Below are 12,806 nucleotides of genomic sequence, written 5' to 3' on the forward strand. Positions count from 1 at the left end.
GCCTCTCTGAGCAAGCGACTCCGACCTGGGCCCCAGCGATTGGGAAAGAACTCCACGTGCACAGAGACATGCTGAGCAGAGGGAACAGCCAGTACAGAGGCCTGCAGGCAGGAAAGGGCTTGGCTTGAGAGAGGCCAGCATATGGCCCGAGCCCCGTCAGAGAGGATGAGGTGTTAGACGCGTGAGGCATCTTTGGGTGTCTTATAAGAAATTTGGATTTTATTTCATGAGCCACTGGAAACTCTTGAAGGGTCATAGCTGGTGGACTGACGTGCTTTTTTTGACATCTGTGTGCTGCATGGGTGAGGGGCCCACAAGCTGTCGCTGTTGTCCAGGTGGGGACAGTGGTGCTCAGACCCAGGGTGGAGACCTAGGGCGGGGAATGGAGGCCCTGCTGATGCACTGGTTCCCCACTCTTGACTGGGAACAGGCCTCCTAAATACTGCCAGACCTCATCGGGCTTGGCACTGTGGCCTTAGGAGACTGGCCTGCCACTTCCCAGATGACAGGGTATGGGGGGGGCAAAGACTCCAGCTGCAGTGAGCACAGGCAGAGAGAGTTATTTCTTTTGGGCTCTAGGGGATGAAGAAGGGTAAAGGATGAATTGAGGTTTTCTGTTCTGAAAGCTACCTGCAAGGCCTGGTAGGAGTGGGAAGTGGGTGGTCCGGGGGGGGCAGTGGTTTGCTTGCAGTTGAGGTCAAGGCAGCCTTGGGCGTGAGGGAGTCGGTGAGGGTCATTGGTACAGACCAGAGTCACCTCCCATAGTCCATGTCAGGTTGAGAGGATGGAATTTCAGAATTCAGAAAGAGGAGAGCAGAGGGCTGCGGAGCTGGGCTTGGGGGTGTGGAGGGACAAGAGAAGAACTTGGGCAGCTGACGGAAAGGCAGTGGTCTGCGAAGGCAGATGAGTAGGAAGGCCAAGGGACCCAGAAGCCCAGGACTGCACCAGGTGGTCAAGACATCAGACGTGGACAGATCTGTTGGTAGAAGTTGAGGTCTGTCAGGCCACCCACCAGTGAGACAGCACACTCACCCCGAAGATGGCATCTTTCCTCTGCCACCTATCTGATGACATCATCATGGTCAGTTTTTGCTTTGATTGTTGAAACACGGGAAGTCTTTGACAAATTGGATTCTGCATTCGTTTCATCTCTGACATGTGATGCAAGATTAAATATAAATTTTGCATTTGAAAAACATTTCTTCCCTATTAGGAATAAATATAAGAAACGGCATACTCCCGAATCCAGGAAAGGATTTTATTCCATCTAATCCATGGTCTAGTTCTGGTTTGTCTGGAAAATCTTCAGGGATGGTATCAGTGGTCAGCAAAATAAATTCAGGTGAGTAATGATGATTAACCCCTAAATGATAAGAAGATTCTCTGGATGTGGCAGGGTGACAAGCCGTGGAACCGCGAGGGCCTCTCTGGCGTGAAAACCCTGGGCCTCTTTTCCAGGCCCGTGCTGCCCTCTCTCACCTGGCAGCAGGCCTTGGGGACTCCGCCAGTTCCCTCCGGCTCCGCCGTCAAGAGTAGCAGGGGACGAGAGCAGTCTTCCCTGGTGCAAGGGAAAAACAGGCTTATGGGTCTGGATTCCGAGGCCCTGCTCTGTGGTGGGCGACCTCCAGGGCCACGCTTCACTGGGTCTGCCTTGCTCTGGCTTCTCCCTTCTGTCTGATGGCCCAGCCTTAGCCCGGGGCATCAGAACCCCTTCTGGTTGGAAGGTGGACGGTTTGGAAGCCCCTGCCTACTCTTTTTATAATAGATGAATTTCAGAAGTCCTCCAGGAAGACACACCCCGTGCCCAGTAGACAGCTTCCCCTGCTGTGGGCTGCTTCGCCTTCCACATGCCAAGTAAACATCTGGGCTCCTCTTCTCTCTGCCTTTGTCCATTGCGTGTTCATGTATTTTTTTTTTTGTGGTACGCGGGCCTCTCACAGTTGTGGCCTCTCCCGTCGCGGAGCACAGGCTCCGGACGCACAGGCTCAGCGGCCATGGCTCACGGGCCCAGCCGCTCCGCAGCATGTGGGATCTTCCCGGACCGGGGCACGAACCCGTGTCCCCTGCATCGGCAGGCGGACTCTCAACCACTGTGCCACCAGGAAAGCCCCATGCTTTGTTTTTAGTATACAAGAAATACCTAGTATGGTTTTGCATGTTTTAAAATTTATATGCATATAATCCTGGATCTCCACTCATTTCAATAATTATATTACGTATGCAGCAATTATACATCCATAGAGTATCTATCACATTATGTATAGTATTACATATACAATATATATAAGTGTATGATACCACGATTTATTATTCATACTAGAATATAATTTTTTTAATTCAAGTATAGCTGCTGTTCAATATTATATAAGCTACAGGTGTGCACTATAGTGATTCACAATCTTTAAAGGTTATGCTCCACTTATAGTTATTATAAAATATTAGCTATATTACCCGTGCTGTGCAATATATCCATAGTAGCTTATTTTATACCTAATAGCTTATACCTCTTAATCTCCTACCCGTATACTGCCCCTCCTCCCTTCCCTCTCCTCACTGGCAACCACTAGTTCTCTATATCTGTCTGCTTTTCTTTTGTTATATTCATTAGTTTGTTAATATTTTTTTTAAACATCTTTATTGGAGTATAATTGCTTTACAATGGTGTGTTAGTTTCTGCTTTATAACAAAGTGAATCAGCTATACGTATACATATATCCCCATATCCCCTCCCTCTTGCGTCTCCCTCCCACCCTCCCTATCCCACCCCTCTAGGTGGTCACAGAGCACCGAGCTGATCTCCCTGTGCTATGCGGCTGCTTCCCACTAGCTATCTATTTTACATTTGGTAGTGTGTATAAGTCCATGCCACTCTTTCACTTCATCCCAGCTTACCCTTCCCCCTCCACATGTCCTCAAGTCCATTCTCTACGTCTGCATCTTTATTCCTGCCCTTCCCCTAGATTCTTCATAACCGTTTTTTTTTAATTCCATATATATGTGTTAGCATATGGTATTTGTTTTTCTCTTTCTGACGTACTTCACTCTGTATGACAGACTCTAAGTCCATCCACCTCACTACAAATAACTCAGTTTTGTTTCTTTTTAATATGTTTTAGATTCCACATATAAGTTATATCATACAGTATTTGTCTTTATCTGACTTATTTCACTTAGTATAATGACCTCCAAGTCCATCCATATTGCTGCAAATGGCAAAATTTTGTTCTTTCTTATGGCTGAGTAGTATTCCATTGTATATCTATACCACGTCTTCTTTATCCATTCATCTGTTGATGGACACTTAGAACATAATTTATTCATTCCTTCTCTTCTTGACCAACATGGAAGTTGTTGACAGTTCTCACAGTTAGAGCACCGGAGTGAATATTGATGCCCCCTATAGGTGGTGTGCACGTGTGAGGTTTCTGGGTATGACGTAAATGTGTTAGCTTAAAGGCTGTGTTCATCTTGGACTTTGCCCAGCTGCAGTCCAGCAGGGTGTGGGAGTTGTGCTCTGCCCTTGATGCCTCTTGGTACTGTTGAGATTGTCAACGGGTGCTCATCTGAGGGTGTGCAATGGCATCTTACTGTGGCTTCAACCCGCATGCCCCATTGACTAATGAGGGTTGAGCATCTTCTCTTGTGTTTACTGACTCTACGTCTTTTTCCTTCTGTGATTTCCTTGTTCAAATTCTCTTCCCATTTTTCTTCTTATCTGTCTAGTCACCAAAATTGCAAAATGTGCTCCGGCTGACCAGCACAGCTCCTCACACATGAGCTCAGACCCTTGCTCCCGCTCTGCCTTGAGCAATTGCCAAGAATGCTCTGTGTTGTGAAGACAGAGAGCAGCTCTCCCCCTCATGAGCTCTTCCGAATGGATATAACTTCCATTTGTATAACATTCTTCATTATTCCGTGTGCACCTTGATTATAGATACACATGGGTATAGATACCCATCTGATACGTATTCATTACTTGCTATATGTAAGGCTGTCCATGAACCGCCTGGAACACTAAGATGAATAGCACCCAGTTCCTGCCCTTAAAACTGTCTCAAGACAGAAATGACATAAAAAGTGAACGTATTTAATATATTTTAATAAGGATTAATTTTCTGGTTCTCGACAAGAATACTTAGCATAGAATTACTTATAATAGCTAAATAATTAACATAACCTGTATGCTGATCAATCAGAGAATGGTTAAATGAGCTATGGTTTAACCATATTCTGGAATTTGTATATACTGACATGGAAGGCTAACTCTTGTATATTATGGAGCAGAAAAAGAAAATTCCAGAACAGCTTAAACTTATTATGACAAACAGAAAATTCCAAATTTCCCCTTTTTTTTAAGCAAACCAACCTACCAGCCTCCCTGTGGGTACCGGCTACAGGGTCAGCACCGTCTTGCACACTCTCGCCCCATCCCCCAGCGTTTCCAGCAGCGTAGTGTGGTGGAATGCTCTGCTCGGAATTCACTGTTTTTATCCTAATTCTTTTCCCCTGAAAGTCAAAACCTGGTTCTCTATTGTCCTGCCCCACTGTCCTTTACCCCCATTGGTGTCCTGTGCATGTCTTGGCAGTAACAAGCTTTTCCTTTTGCAAATCAGTTGGTTCCACCTCAACAAGTTCTAGTGGACTGGCTGGAAACTATATCCCTTCCTTTCTGAAAAAAGAAATCGGTTCTACTGTGCAGAGGGTCCACGTGGCACCTATACCTGACCCTTCCCCTGGTAAGTTCTATTTCAGATTATTATTATTCATGAATCGATTCAACAAACAGTTATCAAACAGCTGCTTTGTGCTGGACCTTGTAGGCCTAGGGTCCACGAGTGAAGGAGACACAAAACTCCCTGTCCTCCTGGAACTTGTACTCTACGGACAATAAGTAGACCAAATAAGATGCTCCTAAAGTGCTAAGGGGAAACTAAAGCAGGGAGTAGGGAGTGTGGGATGCAGATGCATTTTACACAGGGCAGCCAAAGAAGACCTCACTGCAAAGGAACCATCGGGTAAAGATCTACAGGAGGTGAGCAAGAAAGCCCTATAATGCAGGCTCTTAGTGCCTGGGCCTCCAGGTAGGATGGGCCTGGTAGATGCAAGGAACAGCAGGGAGGCGGAGTGCAGGAATGGTGTGAACAAGAGGAGGGTAGCAGGAGGAGGAGGTCAGAGAGGTGATGGGGGGCGCCCCCCACAGGTCACTGTAAGCACGTCGTCATGACTCTGAGCCACATGGAAGCCCCTGGAGGGTTCTGAGCTGGGCAGTGAGGGGATCTGACTTCTATCTCCAGGCTCACTCAAGCCCTGTTGTCACTAGACTGAAAGGGCGAGCAGGGTGGAAGTAGGGAAACCAACCAGGAGGCTGTCACGATTATCCAGGTGAGGAATGAGGCTGGCCTGGGCCGGTGGTGATGGTTGACCTGGGCCAGGTTTTGGGTAGGTTTGGAAGGTAGAGCCAATAGGATTTGCTGAAAATTACAAGTGGGATCTGAGAAAAAGAGAAGGGTCAGGGATGACACCAGTAATTCTGGCCTGACCACTATAGAATGGGGTTGTCCTTAACTGGGAGGGAGGACCCTGAAGAGGCGGCTGCTCTTCAACTCTCCTTTGCTAATATTTTTGTCACCAAGATGCTCTTTGCTGCACTTTGTTTGCATGGGTCCCGTATCAGTCAGACCCACCTTTTTCTTTTATTGCAGGTTATTCTTCCCTGAAGGCTGTGAGACCTCATCCTGGGCGACCTTTCTTCCACACCCAACCTAGAAGCACTCCCGGGTCGCTGCCCCGGCCTCCGGCTGCCCAGCCCGTGCACGGCCGGACGGACTGGGCTGCTAAGTATGCATCTCGGCGATGACTGTCACGAAGCCCTTTGTAGGGGACAGCAGGACACTCTCCCTCAGCCAGCTGGTGTTCTACCTGCAAGAGACTTTCAGATGGTGGAAAAGCAAACAGTTTATAGTTATTCTTCTGAACTGAGACATTTCAATATTCATTTTTAAAGTTTGTTTTTTTTTAATATTGATTTGAATGCAGTACCTTTTTTGTACAAAGTTATTTTATTCTAAAACTGGGTCCCATTATTTTCTTAAACAGCAGCATTTTGTATATATGGATTATGTTTTAGCATTTTATACAGTCAACTTTGTAAGGAAGTTTTTAAAGATTAATTGATTTTCCTTTGGGGTTCCAGATAATATTTTATACAGATTTTTAAAAATAGAATAATAATGATGCAGTATTGCAACAGGGGTGCAATTTAAGGCTACACGATAAAGGGTTTTTCCCTCAGTGTGTGCAGATATTTGTGAAGTGGTTAAATTTTAAATGTGGCATATTCGGTACTTTAGGCTTTTTTGGACTGACCTCAGCACCAGAAAACTGACCATCTGCCGTTCTCAATACCATGTTATTGGTTTGACTTTTTGATACCGCTGTGCTGTTCTAAAAGTACTATTACATAATTCACTTTGTTTTCTTTTTACTCCCCAGATGAAAGAACTCTAAGTAAATATTTTTAGAAATGTTTATAACACCCTTTTTGGTGGTTGGAGATATCCAGCTGAAACCAAGCTATGCCATGATATTCTATTTTCTTCCATTTTTGAAATCAACTTGTATAAGTACCCACAAAAAGGAAGCTTTTCAAGCCAAAATGTTCTCCACATAAAGGTTAACACGGTCACTTAAACTATATCCCTGCCAAGATACATGATCCAAAAGCTAAGTTTCAAAGCAGCAGAAGATTTTTTATTATCCTAACCCTCAGAATGTTGCGTTTAGCTCGGTTTTCATGGCAATCTGGGGAGCAGGAAAGATAGATGGCAGAGGTCCCACTGGTCTGGGAAGTCACAGCTACCATGATGTCAGTGTCTGTCACGTGCCACATTCAAAGAACTCTTAACCCTTGTGTAGTTTCTTTCAACAGTGAGAACTCTATATGGTGGGCAGAGGCTGTTCCATTGAGAGGAATGTTTACAGCAATTTTGAAAATGACAAAGCTAGTTTGGAGACAGAAAAAGACAGAACGTCCACTCTGATCCACCTCTGTGGGCACACTCGCCTCCACTCATGGTCGCCTGAAAGGCAAGAGAGAAGGTCACCGTCTGTAAACGCGACATAGTCTCCTGAGTATATTGACTCACCTTCTCGCAGGGCTCAAGTCACTGTCATTTGGTTCCAGGATATAGCAAGTTGAGCCAATGAAATTGTCATTTTTGTCGGTTAAAATGAATATCGGCACCTTGATATGGTTCAGCCTAATAAGTTGGTAAATTTTTGCTTTGACGTATTCATAATATGTTGTAGCTTGAACAAATCAGGCTGGTTCCCAAGGGGCCCTCACCTAACATCAGGGAGTAATTTGTGCTTTGGAGGGTCTGGCTCAAAAATATACCTGACCAAGCACCATGATCGCTGGGGGCATGAGAAAAGCACACGATGGATGTGGATTTGAGAGGTAATATTTTCCTGTTAACAAACTGGCAGCAAAGCTTCAGGAAATAAAGATGTATATGTAAGCACAACTTGAAGCTGAATTCATTTCTGTATTATATTCTCATTATCTCAAGCAGCAGAAAATGTGTTTTCAGAGATGAGTCCTTTACTATGAGGTTAATATTTATTTCCCCTTTCTGTATTATGTATAAAAAGTAAATTAATCTGAAAGCTTACCCAGCTTGCTGGAAAGCTGGTTTTAAATTGTAAATACCCCCTAGAGAACCAGATGGATTGTGAATACCATATTCTTGGCCCTCTAGCTTATGTTAAGGTCATTACATTTTTTTTTTAATTGAAAAACCCAGTTACCTGGTTATTACACATTATAAAATTGTTTTTCTATTACGTTTGTAGGGCCCAAATTCAGAAAATATTTCACTTTTCTTCTTCTTCCGCTTTCATTTGTTTATCAGCAAACAACTTCCCTTGGGAAGCAAAACATGTTTATTCATTTGCAAGTCAAGTAGCTGACGCTGCATTGAGCAAACTAGAAGGCTGAAAAAACAATGTCAATTCTAAAGAACTAGCAAAATCCTATAAAGTTCTCTTTTCCCCCCACCCTGAAACGGGTAAAGGATAAATTGAGCATACAAGCTGTTTACTATAGAAGCAAATAGTCACCATTATTTTGTTAAGTGAAAATGAAATGCTACCTGTTGCCTATATTTTTAGTTACTATAGACTTACAAAATCTACTGCAAGACACCAAGAAGAATGATGAGTTTAACTGTACCTATCCACGTCTGTACCTCATTTCCAGGCAGAAAGCTTTCTGGGACGTCAGGAAATGGTACAGTGCCCAAAGTTTCAGTGACAGTGGTATGCCAAAGGGTGTGTGTGTGAACTGCAGGGAAAGTTGCATGGGCATAAAAGCTACTCTTGGTGTGATTGTTAATTTGACAATAAGCTGCCATTAATTACTAAGCCCTCACCCAGCTCATGTATGATTTAAATAGGAAGAAAACTGATTTTTAAGCAATTTTTTAGACACATCTCTTGCCTAAAGGACTATATACGTCTAATAAACTGACGCTATGTCATCATCTGGAGTCATCAAAAGTTGAATACAGTCAAGGCAACCCACGTAACGCAAGAATCGTTTTGTTCTTAAGTACGAATTACCAGTACTGTTGGAGTTCACAGGCGCCATGTTTTTTCACCAGGTGGCATCAAGCCATTGTTCTGGGCCATTTAGGAGAGAAAAAGAATGCGGGCTGTATGTTTCAGCTCAATGTATGATCCAAAGCAATGTGTTTATAAGAAAATGTTTGACATACTAATTATTTTATATCATTTAAAGCATACTGTAGCAACTTGTTTGTTTAATATATGTGGTTAATTTTTAGAATTATTTTTTACAATTTCCAACCAAAGTACTGTATTTTATATAATTTATTGTGAGGACCTTCTCATGGAAACCCATAGAAGACAAACTGGGGGCAAATATCACGTTAATCTGTATTATCAGTTTCTTATAGTCACTGTGCTAATGTGAATTTAAAATGACCTGAACAGTCTTCTGATGTGGATATTTCGATGCTGACAGCAATTTAGTCTCCTGGTTTGATTACAAGGGAGTAACTAAGAATATATTTAATTATAAAGCAAATATTCATATGATGGGAAGGTAGGAGGACAGAAAACCACTTACTCAAACCCCTTCTGAAATAAAATGTTCCTTTTTTGAATAGTTTGTCCTAAGGTGTTTAAAAACGTTAACTTTACTTAAGGAAAATTCTGCTCCAAATAAAGTTACAGTTTAAGAAAAATTGATTTGAGTGTTCTGTTTTTGTTTGTATGTTCTCCCATCAAACAGTAACATTACTATTTCCTAATTTGGAATTTTGATATTCTGTAACTTCTCCTTAACGCTTAATATAGTGTTACTGCTGTGAAATTGAAAGCATACACTTAGACTAGCAGTAGGAAGCATTATCTTGCAGTGTGGAGGCTTTTTAAATCTAGCTTTTAGCAAGTTAGGTGAGTAGGAATATTGAAAAAAAAAAAGCAGGTCAAAACAATTTCTTGTTGCTGATTTCATCATGATTAATACCTACCTTGCGTTTTTCTAGCTTTCATAGTACACTCACATGTACAATATAAACCTTCAAAAGAAACTCATAACTTCATGAATTCCATACAGAATTCCACAGGAAATTCTTCTCCCAAACATTCTTTGAAACCTTAAAAGAATTTTGAGGGAACGTGATTTACCAATTAACCTTGTATCGGTGAATCCGTAGGTGATGTGCCCTTCGCCATCAGAACATCCCCGGACCTGGATGGGGGAAGGGTCAAAGACTGAGATGAGTTCCCAGGGCCTCTGAATATATTGATATATATCAGGTAGGTAGAAAGACACCATGAGTAAGACTGTCCCAGGCTGAGAGCAACTCCAAGGGTCTCCAAGAATAGAATGATTTCAGGGGCTTCCAAGGAGCAGAATGACCTAAGCATACCTGTTGTAGAATAGAATTAAAATAACAGGAGTTTTTAATTTCTCCACAAGCTTGTTTAATGAGAGTCTTATGACACTGCCTTAGTTTCTCTTTCGGGTAAACAAGATCACTAGGATGATATGACCCCTAATTTATTAGGTTGGACGTATGAAGTGTCCATTTTTGTAAGTTAGAAAAAATTAGTAAAATACCAACAATTTGATATGGCTCAACCAATTAGAAATAAGAAAATGGAGATAAAGGTTTGGCTGCTCAATAACGTTTATAATAATGCTTGTCCTACCTAGTTCAATGAAAGCGAATCTTTGTAGAAAGGTGGGTTGAAAAAATTGATAAAGTATGACCACCTTCAGCAGGTTTGGAAAATATGACTTCTGCCTGTCTCACCTTCCAAGATGGCCCACACTGTCTGTGGAGTGTGTATTTCTCTGAATAAACCTCCTTTCACTTTTAAAAAAAAAGAAATATATATGGCTTCCTACCTATGTCAACTTGAGTAATCTCTGTGTTAGGTCAGAGTTAGAAAAATGAAATTGAACACATGTTGCTTTTCGTATTTGAAAGTGACTTTCCTGACTCTTGGTGTGCCCAGCTGTTCTTGTTTTTTCTTCTTACTTTACATATTTTCTCTGGATAAACTCACCCTTTTGCTGCCAAGTTAATCCATCTCAGTCCTCTCTTCTGAGTTGTCACTGGCCTCTTTTTTATTTTATTTTTATTTTTTTATGGAAATATAGTTCATTCACAATGTGTTAATTTCTGCTATACAGCAAAGTTCTTCAGTTGTACATATATATAATTCTTTCTTTAGTATTCTTTTCCATTATGGTTTATCACAGGACATTGAATACAGTTCTCTGTGCTACACAGTAGGACCTTGTTGTTTATCCATTCTGAATATAACAGCTTACATCTGCTCACCCCAACCTCCCACCGGCCTCTTCAACTGTCTAGTGGACATTTCCAGTTGTACGGCTCGCAGGAATGAAAGACAAACCTACTCATGATTATTTCCCCCAAACCTTTATGGAGCTAGAACCAAGGTATTGTCCATTCATTCATTCATTCATTCAGTCTTTCAACAAGTGTTCTCTGAACGCCTTCTCTGTGCTAACCATTATTCTAAGAGCAGGATATACAAAAGTATATTGTAAAAAATATGAAAACCCCTAACCTCTTGGAATATACATTCTATCAAAATTTCAGACAGATAACAAAATAAATTAAAAATATAGTATGTTAGATGACAATAAATGTTATGAAAAATAAACAAGGAAGGTGGAAAAGGAAGTGTGTGTGTGTGTGTGTGTGTGTGTGTGTGTTTGGGGGGGGCATCATTCTCGACCTTTTCTCTTTCTCCTTTCCACCTCACTAATATTTCACCTTTTCTTACCCATCTTCTTCAAATTTTTGATGCTACTATAATTCACACGGACATTTAACAGGTCTCTCTTTCCCCACCCCACACAGTCCCAATTCATCCTCCACGTTTCTGCCAGAGAAATCTATGGAAAATAAAATCTGATCTTGTTATTTGCTGTAATTGATCAGCAGCACAGGCTTCTCAAGCCAGGTACCCTCAAAAACCCCTCCTGGGTGAAAACAATAATCAACAACATCTATAGCCTGAGAAATAGCAGAAGCTGCCTCTAGAAGCAAGAGAGAGTTCTGAAGGCCTTTTGGAGGCATATATTTTTAACTTTAAAATTCATGTGAATTTTTCTATACTAACCTTGACGGTTTTAAAATATTTTAAAGTTCTAACTTATCTACCAGCCAAATTACTTTTTTAGCCCCATTGATACCTCTACCCCAAGGCCCCTACTTCCTTCCATCCAAGAAGGTGCTATGTTTAACCTGTGGCTTAAAGCAGTTTTGTCGAAAGTGTACAAAATGAAGGAGAAGCTCAAGACGATTCACTGGGTCAAGGAAGAAAGAAGGAGGGAGAGGAGAAAAAAATATATGTATATATAAATATATATAATATATATAAAATATATATTATATAGAAAATATATGTGTATATAATATATATATAAATGAATATATATTTTATATATAAATTATATAATCACACATTTAATAATGAGTTGTTACATAGCTATATATGGAACTTTTGCTTACATTTCAAAAATGAGTTGTGTTACATAGCTATATATAAAACTTCGCTTACTTTTCAAAAATACCTCTTTTGTATGAATTACTTGATCCTTTTTTAAGAACATTGTCAAAAGAAAGGCAGACTGCCACGTGCAGCGCCTCATTTGGATGTGTCTGGAGTCTTGGAAGCTTGACTACCCTACGTTCTCCTACAAATGGACCTTGAGAGCTTGTTTGGAGGTTCTAGCAGGGGAGCGCAGCTACTCGTATACCCTTGACCGAAGAACGGTCCTCCTCTATCGGGGAAGGTCGTCCTCTTCGACCGAGCGCGCAGCTTCGGGAGGGACGCACATGGAGCGGTGAGGGAGGAAGGGGACACCCGCCTAGCCAGCCAGATCAGCCGAATCAACCCTGGCGATCAATGGGGTGACAGATGTCGCAGCCAGATCGCCCTCACATCCGAAAGAACACAGTAGAGCATGCGGTATATAAACCTGAAGAGATTTTTAACTTTTTGCATAGGCCTACTTGTTTGTCTAGTCGGAGCTCTAAAAGTCACTTTAAAGTCTTAATCTAACTAACACTTAAATGATCACTTAATCCCTAAAATTGCTAAAATTGGTGCTAAAACGGGCTTAATTTGGGGTTGTTTTCACATTATCCAGCATGCCTTGCAGGTGGGAGGGGCATGCTAAATAGTGCCGTGTCTATTGGTGAAATCCTCCGGAGCCTCGCCCACCGAGAGCG

The 12,806-nt window shown here is 41.9% G+C and overlaps 1 protein-coding gene across 1 annotated transcript in view; it reads left to right on the top strand.

Annotated features, from left to right (window-relative positions):
• The window catches only part of CILK1 (ciliogenesis associated kinase 1), a 33,080-nt gene extending 23,844 nt beyond the window's left edge, over positions 1-9,236 (top strand). The window contains exons 11-13 of the mRNA XM_079934897.1: positions 1,214-1,342; positions 4,614-4,736; positions 5,703-9,236. Of these exons, the coding sequence (XP_079791023.1) occupies positions 1,214-1,342; positions 4,614-4,736; positions 5,703-5,857 (407 nt within the window). The 3' untranslated portion in view covers positions 5,858-9,236. The remainder of the gene's footprint in view (positions 1-1,213; positions 1,343-4,613; positions 4,737-5,702) is intronic.
• The last annotated feature ends 3,570 nt before the right edge of the window (positions 9,237-12,806 follow it).

Source organism: Stenella coeruleoalba (genome assembly GCF_951394435.1).
Source record: "Stenella coeruleoalba genome assembly, chromosome: 10".
Taxonomy (NCBI): domain Eukaryota; kingdom Metazoa; phylum Chordata; class Mammalia; order Artiodactyla; family Delphinidae; genus Stenella; species Stenella coeruleoalba.